The sequence below is a fragment of the Dipodomys ordii genome, unplaced genomic scaffold, assembly GCF_000151885.1.
Source record: "Dipodomys ordii isolate 6190 unplaced genomic scaffold, Dord_2.0 Scaffold68, whole genome shotgun sequence".
Taxonomy (NCBI): Eukaryota; Metazoa; Chordata; class Mammalia; order Rodentia; family Heteromyidae; genus Dipodomys; species Dipodomys ordii.
In genome coordinates, this window is record NW_012267284.1 from 4,655,914 (window position 1) to 4,664,648 (window position 8,735).

Consider the following 8,735-nt stretch of genomic DNA (forward strand, 5'->3'; position numbering starts at 1 on the left):
GTTTGGTTTTATTTTTCTTATTTGGTAGAAATAAGTTCTTTTAGGGTGTCAGTCCTGGGGCTTGAACTCAGGGATTAGACATTATCTCTGAGCTTTTGTGCTAAAGGCTGGGTGCTCTACCACTTGGTCTCCACTTCTGGCTTTTTGGTGATTAACTAGAAATAAGAATCTCATGGACTTTTCTGCTTAGGCTGGCTGTGAACCACAATACCCAGATTTCAGTCTCTTAAGTAGCTAAGATGACAGGCGGGAGCCACCAGGGTGGGCCTCCAGCCTTCCAGCAGCAGCTGCTTCCTGGGGCCAATGTGGGGGCACATGGCTTGGTGAAGCTGCTGTCCTCAGAGGACGTGTCCCGACTCTGTCGCTTGGTCCTCCAGGACAGTGCTCACTTAACACCCCACCAGATTTCCATCCTGCAATCCAGGGAGCCCACGTGTGGAAGGCGGCCTGGGAGAGCAGGGAGAGACACCGGCAGTGATTCTGGGGGATGCTTTCCTTGCAGCAAAATGAACCAGAATTTACGTAAGGTAACCCTGGCTACCTGCCTCCTTTAGAGGTGGTACTCTCAAGTGCAGTAAATTCCTGAGTAGCAGTGCAGAGTTCTATTGGGTACTTGTATAAAGTACTCTCAGGTACTAATGAGAATGCTGCAGAGTACTTCTGGGTACTTGTGTGAGGTACTGTTGGGTACTAGTCCAGTACTAGTGCAAAGTACTCCCAGGTACTTGGTACTGTTGGCGAGTACTCTCAGGGAACACCCTCACCTCAATCTTCTTGCCAGCCACTGGCATTTCTGATGTAAGAAGCAACTTGTCCAGCCCCATCTTTCAATTTGGCAGGAACATAGTCCAGCAGCTCCCACCTCATCCTTAGAAGGGTCAAGCCTTACCTAAAATCCACGCTACTGTTGCTCTTTTTTTTCCCCCAACTATACTAAATTCCCTTCATTATTGAACTGTTTTGAACTAGTTTTGTGGGTTTTTTTTCTTAATATTTGCTACCAAATATATCCTGTTAACAAGGAGTGGGAGCTGGGCACCAGTGACTCACATAATCCTAGCTACTCAGGAGGCTGAGATCTGAGGATCACAGTTCAAAGCTAACCCAAGCAGGAAAAGTCTGTGAGACTATTATCTCCAATAAACCACCAGAAAACTGGAAGTGATGCTATGGCTCAAGTGGTAGAGCACTCACCTTGAGCTGAAGAGCTCAAGGACAACACCCAGGTTCAGAATTCAAGCCCCACAGACCAGCAACAACAAAAAACACAAAAAACTCAAAAGAGTAGGAGGGAGTCCCTACAGAGACACAATGTAGCAAATGCAGCTTCTTCAGAAGCTGCCCGGAGTGGCCTCCATCCACCGGGAGTGAGCAGTTGGCTTCCTAGGAGTCCAGGCCACATCCTGGTGGAATGCTATCCAGACACTGTGCCTGGCTGGCTCTGGCCCAGCCAGGCTGCCACCATGGAGCCTTCTCCATCCAAGTCTGTCATGGTGGAGTTGCCAACTCACTAAGCACCAGGCGCAGGGCTGGAAAACCGCCTACAAGTTAAAAGGGATTTCTTTCCAACAGACATTGCTCCAGTGGATTTGGTCCTTATCTTCCCTTTCCAGAATGAGTGCTGTTCATTTCACTTCTGAAAATTAACACACACAACCCTAAACCCAGTAACAGAAAAACAGGTGGGGCTTTTCAGGATTGGCGGAAGGTTTTTCTGAGAGCTGAAGAGTAAGTAGCTGGTTATCTGGGCAGCAGAGCAGGGACCCTTCTTCTAAAAGGGTTTCACCTACAAGTATTTGGGGGTCAGGAGCAGAGCAAAGATGACTTCAATTAAAAAAAACAAACAAGGGCTGGGAAGGTGGCTCAGTAGTAGAGCGCTTGCCTTGCATGCCTGAGGCAAAAAGAAAAAAGCCAGAAGTGATGTTGTGGCTCAAGTGGTAGAGCGCTGGCCTTGAGCTAAAGAGCTGAGGGACAGCGCCCAGGCCCAGAGTTCAGGCCCCACGACCGGACCCAAAATAAATAAATAAATAAATAAATAAAATAAAAAAACAAACAAATCCCGGGCACCAGTGGTTAATGCCTGTAATCCTAGCTATTCAGGAGGCTGAGATCTGAGGATCCTGGTTCAAAGCCAGCCCCGGCAGGAAAGTCCGTGAGACTCTTATCTCCATTAAACTACTAGAAAACCGAAGTGGCGCTGTGGCTCAAGTGGTAGAATGCTTGCCTTGAGCTGAACAGCACAAGGACAACGCCCAAGCCCAGAGTCCAAGCCCCACAAATGACCAAAAAAACAAAACAAAACAAACAAACAAAAGAGAACAACAACAATAAGACATCTTCATGGAGTACAAAAGCCAGTGCTGATGGTTGGGGCATTTCAAAAGCCAATACAGCTGGGTGCTGGTGGCTCATGCCTGTAATTGTAGCTACTCAGGAGGCTGAGATTCTAAGAATCAGGGTTTGAAACCAGCCCAGGCAGGACAGTCTGTGACATCCTTATCGCCAATTAACCACAAAAAGGTAGAAGTGGAGCTGTGGCTCACATGGTAGAGTACTAGCCTTGAGCATAAAAGCTTAGGGACAGACAGTACCCAGGCCCTGAGTTCAAGCCCCAGGACCGACACACAACACATACAAAGATGGTGCAGCACTGCCGCACACTCCATACAGTTTTGAAATGAGAGCTCAACACATCTCCTGGATGGTGGGCTGTCACCCTCTTGTCATGAATGTGGCAAATCCTGGGACTTGCCCTTCTTCTGGGTGACACGCAAGGCTACAGTGTGTCCTCTGGGCTTTCTTAGGATGCATGCTGCAAGGAAACATGAGCGCTGCATGGAGAAGCAATGTGAGGTGTTCCAGCCACAGACAAAGTCACAGTCGTAAATATCCACCACCAGATGCATGAGTAAGGATGCTTCTAGAAGACTCCATATTGTAACTATCGGGTCACTGCCAATTGGGGATCCAGAGCCAAGGCAAAGGCAGCCAGAGTGTCATGGAATGCTGTCTTGCATTGTGACCTTGGGACATCTGGTCACAAAGCAGCACTGGGTGTATTTCATGGCTGTTTCTCCACCTGCCTTCTCTTCCCCATCCCTAAAGACAGTCAGTGGTGTGCCTCTGAAATAAGGACATCATAACACAGGCATCCACCCAGTTACTCAACCAAAATGGTGAGGATATAAAAATAGCCAAGTGCCAGTGGCTCACACCTGTAACCCTAGCTACTCAGAAGGCTGAAATTTGAGGAGTGTGGGTTTTTTTGTTTGTTTTTGTCAGTCGTGGGGTCTGAACTCAGCCTGGGCACTGTCCCTCAGCTCTTCAGCTCAAGGCTAGCGCTCTACCACTTAAGCCACAGTACCACTTCCAGCTTTTTCTGCTTATGTAGTGCTGAGGAATTGAACCCAAGCAAGGCAAGCACTCTACCATGAGCCCTTCCCAGCCCCGAGGATTGTGGTTTGAAGCCAGACCAGGCAGGAAAGTCCACAAGACTCTTTATATATCTATAACTAACCAGAAGTGGTGCTGTGGCTCAAGTAGTAGAGTGCTAGCCTTAGAGCAAAAATAGCTCAGGGATAGCACCCAGGCCAAGTTCAAATCCCAAGACCAGCACCACACACACACACACACACACACACACACACGGTAAAATATAGCTCCACATGTTCAATGTAGGTATGGCAGGGGCAGCTGGCTCAGCCCTATCTGCCTTCAGCCTGTGACCACACTGTCTCCAAGCCACATGGAGTGCTTGGGCAGTGCACAGCCAGCACCACTGGCCCAGCCTCCACATGCCCTTACCTCCAGCCCAGCCTTGACACCCAGGCTCTTCCCACCCACCCACCTTGCCATAGCTCACTCAGCTGTCACAGATGTCCCCACTGCCCTGGGGGCATCTGGTCACAGTCTGGATCTCAGGCCTCCATCCCCACATTTTGGGCCCTCAGCCCCCAAGCAAAGCACCTGCCACCCATCTTAGGCCCAGGGAGAGGACCCAAGGGGAAAGGTCAAGGCAGGAAGGACCACTCAGCTGCCTGGCTTTCTAAATCACACCCTTTATTTGACATTTCCCACATGCCACAAATATACATGAGAATACCCACCCAGGATGTAGCTGTCAGAGGACATCCAATTTGGGGATGGGGGGGGTCACTGGGAGGGGACCACTGCCCACACGATCCCGCAACAGGGCAGGGACAGGGAGGCCAGGCCTCAAAAGGCAGGGGTGGTCAGTTAGCACCTGGTCACCAGATATGGCATCACCCCGGGGCCGGCTGGTCTAGGCAGAGTCATTGTGAGTCACAGTAAAGAGGCTAGAGAGGGATGCCATGGCTGGCTGCAGGCTGAGTGCCACTCACATATATATACGTATGTGTGTGTGTGTGTGTGTATATATATATATATATATATATATATATATACACACACACATATATACATTCTCTCTCTCTCACATACATACACACACATACACACACATGCCACATACACACCTTGCTCCTCCAACCTATAGCCTTGAATGGACCTGACCAGGCATCTGACACTGTGATGTCAAGCGTCAGGCCACTCCTGTCAGCCACATGCCATTGGTGGGCTGGACCCACAGCTGCTCTTCATTCCTGTGGAAACTTGTCCGTTCATCACACCCACTAGATTCTAGAAGTTTCAATCGGAACCCTGCACCCCAGAGGCAGGTGAGAGCAGTGTAGGAGACCCACAGCATCATGGTCAGGGCCACTGAGGACACAGGCAGCTGTGGCTAACCCCCCCCCCCCAGTGGGGCACAATCCTCATTAAACCTGGGCCTAGTATGGGCCCGTACCCCTGCAGGGACTCTGAGGACAGCTTATGGGCAGGGCAGGGCCTGTCCCCACTGCTGAAGGTGAGATGCACTCCTCATTCTGGACAATAAGGCTTCTCACCATGGAAATGAGGAACGGCAACCCATGGCAGGATTGGGGCCTGAGGACCATGAATCCCTCATGGGGCAGGTCAGAAGCCCAGAGGTGGCCAGACCAGAGGGCGGGGTGGAGGCCCCAGGACTCCTCTCTACAAAGGAACACATTCCTGCTTCCCTAGTTTCTCATACACACACACACACACAAATGACAGATGCAAACATGGGTACATGCATGTGTCCACACACCCAGGCACTGGTGTTGTCAGTGTGCACACATACACATGTAGACACCGACACGGATGCCAACACACACTTGAACACATGCATGCACATGCAAATATAACCCATTCAGACAGGCACATGCACACGCATGTACACATGTGCATGCATGCACACTGGTGCATGGGGCTCCATGCATGTGCACGCACTCAGATACACAGGCACAGGCATGTGACATGACTGGGCTTTCTGGGCAGGCAGCATATGGCTCGCCCTTTAACAGCCCAGTCCTGCCAACTGGGGACCATGAAGGTGGGTTCCATTTCCAGCACAAAATGCAGCAGATTATAAATTGCAACTCACACCGGTGCCAAAATAGCACTTAGCGAAAATAAGCACGTTATTAACATCTGGTGCATCCCATCTTGGGTGTGGAAGGAGCAGAAATTCTCACTCTAATTCCAAGGATGGTTGCAGGGAACACTCACATACAAGATCTACTGGGGCGGGGGGGTGGGGGGATGCTGTTCCCTAAGGAGGTGCACAGCCCAGGAGACCAGGCAGAGCCCAATGAAACAACAGATCCACCCTTTGGATAAACTTGAAAAGGAAAGAAGGGCAGAGGCCAGGGCTGCCAGGCAACCTTCCATCCATCTGCCTCCCTCCTGGGCTGCACCCCTGCCTGCAACCAGCCACACCTTCACTTTGGGGACCAGTGATCTGAACTTACACAGTGACCTCAGGGACCAGCTTAAAGCTATAAAAGAATGACCTGCCATCGCGATGGTGATATGGTGCACCATCTTCCAGCTGTGGGGAACCCTGGCCTGGCCCTCGGGATGCCTGTCTTGCAGCTGGCAATAGCAGGAAGCATGGGACAGGGCTGTGGCTCCCAAAGGCAGCGTGAGGGCCACAGAGGACCATGAGGTGAGGGCTCCAGATCTCCCTGGCTGGTGGCAAAGGCCCTGGTGCTGGGGCAGCTGGGGGCATCCTGTGTCCCAGAAAAATCATGACTCAGCAGGCAGAAAACCAGGGTAGAAGAGGGGGACCTTGTACTTGTGAGCCATCTGCACCCACGAGCAGAGCCTCAGATCAAAAGCCAATGGAGACAACACAGAAACACAGACCGAAGGAGCAGAAGGGCAGGAGGGGCTGACCAGAAGTGCACGGGGGATGGGGCAAGCAGGCCAAGAGTTGCACCCCTTTTGCTATGGCCCCTGAGGTACTGGCTGTGAGCGAGGCCCCCTGCAATGACCCTGCCTCCACAGTGCACACTGCCCATGCGGGAGCCATGGCTAAGGGGACCAGAGTATAAGTCTGCGTGGACTGGACCTGCGCACGGCCCCCTGGGAATTCCCTCGCTAAGGCCACCAGCTCCAGCGGTGGTGCCTTGCCCCAGCCCCCTACTTCTGCTCTGGGGTTATTCTGACAAATGCTAATGTGCACACTTCCCCAGCATCGTGGTGCTGGGACACATTGGGGAGCTGAACCCCCCCTCGCCCACCCCTTCACTGCCATGTGTGACACTCCCAGAGCCTTAGGTTTGGCCAGGGAAGGTGCCATCCAGCTCTCCTTGTCCCAGGGAGCCATGGGCAAACAGCTGTTCTAGTCCCCAGCGGGGATGGGGGTAGAGTCACAGGCCTATAGCGAGGCACAAGGCAGAGATGGGACTGAGTTAAAGTGTGTGTGTGTGTGTGTGTGTGTGTGTGTGTGTGTAGAGCTGGGATGAAACTTAGGGCCTTGTGCCACTGGGCTGCAGACCCTCCCAGAAATGTGTCTTGATGGAAAAGAGCACACTCCAATCCACAGCCACCGACTCATGGGGCTGACCCAGCTTCCCCACCCTCCCCCAACCCCTGCTCCAGCAGGCCATCGTAACCCAGAGCCCCGTGGCAGGAGGCCATGGTCACTAGAGCTGAGGGACATGGAGGCTGCAAGGAGGGGACACACTGCCGTCCACCCCCCATCTGTCATCCCCCAGACTTCATGGGTGGGGGAGCACAAGAGGAAATGGGGTATCAGGCGGCCAGGGTGGGGTTGCAGGATGCCAGGAAGATGCTGTCCTCTGTGACATGTCCCCAGGGCCAATGCAGGGCGGAGGGCCTGTCACCACCACAGGTTTGGCGGCTCCTCAGCCACTCTGCTCTTGAACAAGGTGACCTCGTCCAGGTGCACCATGGGCACGTCGCGGATGACGTCGGCCAGGCCCTCGTGCAGCAGGGGGAAGATGACGACGTTCAACGCGGGCCTCTCAGCCTGGAAACTGAACCCGAGATGGAGAAGCCTGAGCAGGGCTGGCCACAGGAGGCATCAGGGAGCTGCTCATGCCTACCAGGCCTCACAAGCCCAGGCGTGTCTGCAGGAGTCACCCAGGCCCAGGGGCCATCAGGAGCTGCAGACCCTGCGTGTCACCCCCATCCCGTATCTGCCACAGAGAAGCACCTAACAGTGGGTCTGTGCAGGAGCTATGGGCATGGCCCTGGGGTGGCCCAGAGCTCAGTGTCACAGGAACACGATGTGACGCGGTGGCAGGAGATCCGGGAGGCAGGGGGGTGGGGAGGAGTGGCTAGATAGGGTCCTGCTGGCACAGGTGCCCTGACAGCTGATGCTGGGCTCCATCCTGAGAAGCCAGGCCAGGCCTCATGGTGAACAGATCCTCACCCTGACCAGCTTTGCTGGGGGGGAAGCTCCACAACCAATCACGCATGCTCAGACTCAGGGCCCCATGCAGGGGATGGAGACAAGAACCAAAATATCCCAGGAAGCCAGACACGGCTCTCTGAGATCTCAGGCCCCAAGACGCTGTGGCTGCAGGAGGCAGCAGCCCCTCCTCTGTGGTCCTGTCTAGATCACACAGGGGTGCCATGAGGAGCCTGACCCCCATCTTGACCCATGGAACCACCTGTACCCCTGCTCACCCTGGGTGAACTCAGCTGACAGTGTGGTGGGGAGAGGCAGTGGGCTGAGACCCGGCCATGTCTCCAGTCCCTGGCTTTGAGGGTGCAAGGCTATTAAACCTCAGAAGTTGCATAAAGCAGGGTCTCCAGAAGTCATCAGGAGATGACCAGGAGACCCCCCCAGGGTGTGGACATAGGGCTTTCTCCAGCCCAGCCATGAGCCTGGCAGGAAGTGCTCACAAGTAAGAGGTCCCAAGGAGGCCACAAAGGTCCCCTTGGGGGTCTCCATGCAGGGCAAGGGCTGAAACACAGGGGCAAAGCTGGCAGTAGGGGAAGAGCCAGGGTGGGGCCAGGTTCAAACCCATGGCTTGGCGGGTGGGCGAATGCAGAAGGCAGCCATGTATTAACTTGGTTTCCTAGGTCAGCCAGCAGTGGGACCTGCTGGGGTGGCCACTGCACAGAAGCAAGGTCAGGATGGGTGGAAAAACTTCTGCCTCATGAAACCATGCAGGCCTTATGGTTTCTTGCTCACTGAGGCATGTCCCCAAACACTACCATGGAGACCCAGTTTGGGCAAGGAAGGAGGGGTCCACGTAGGGGTAAGATGCAAAAGAAATCTGAGCCAAAGAGCTGGGAAGGTGGCTCAGTGGTAGAGTGCTTGCCTTGCATGCATGAGGCCCTGGGTTCGATTCCTCAGCACCACATAAGCAAAAAAA

The 8,735-nt window shown here is 53.5% G+C and overlaps 1 protein-coding gene across 2 annotated transcripts in view; it reads right to left on the bottom strand.

Moving 5' to 3' along the window:
• Fbxl18 (F-box and leucine-rich repeat protein 18) overlaps positions 1-8,735 on the bottom strand; it is a 36,759-nt gene that overhangs the window by 4,193 nt on the left and 23,831 nt on the right. The window contains exon 5 of one of the 2 annotated variants that reach the window (XM_013023555.1): positions 6,998-7,385. The exons of the other annotated variant lie outside the window; for it this stretch is intronic. Within the exon in view, the coding sequence (XP_012879009.1) occupies positions 7,229-7,385 (157 nt within the window). The 3' untranslated portion in view covers positions 6,998-7,228. Of the gene's footprint in view, positions 1-6,997; positions 7,386-8,735 lie in introns of those variants that run through there. 2 annotated transcript variants of the gene reach the window in all.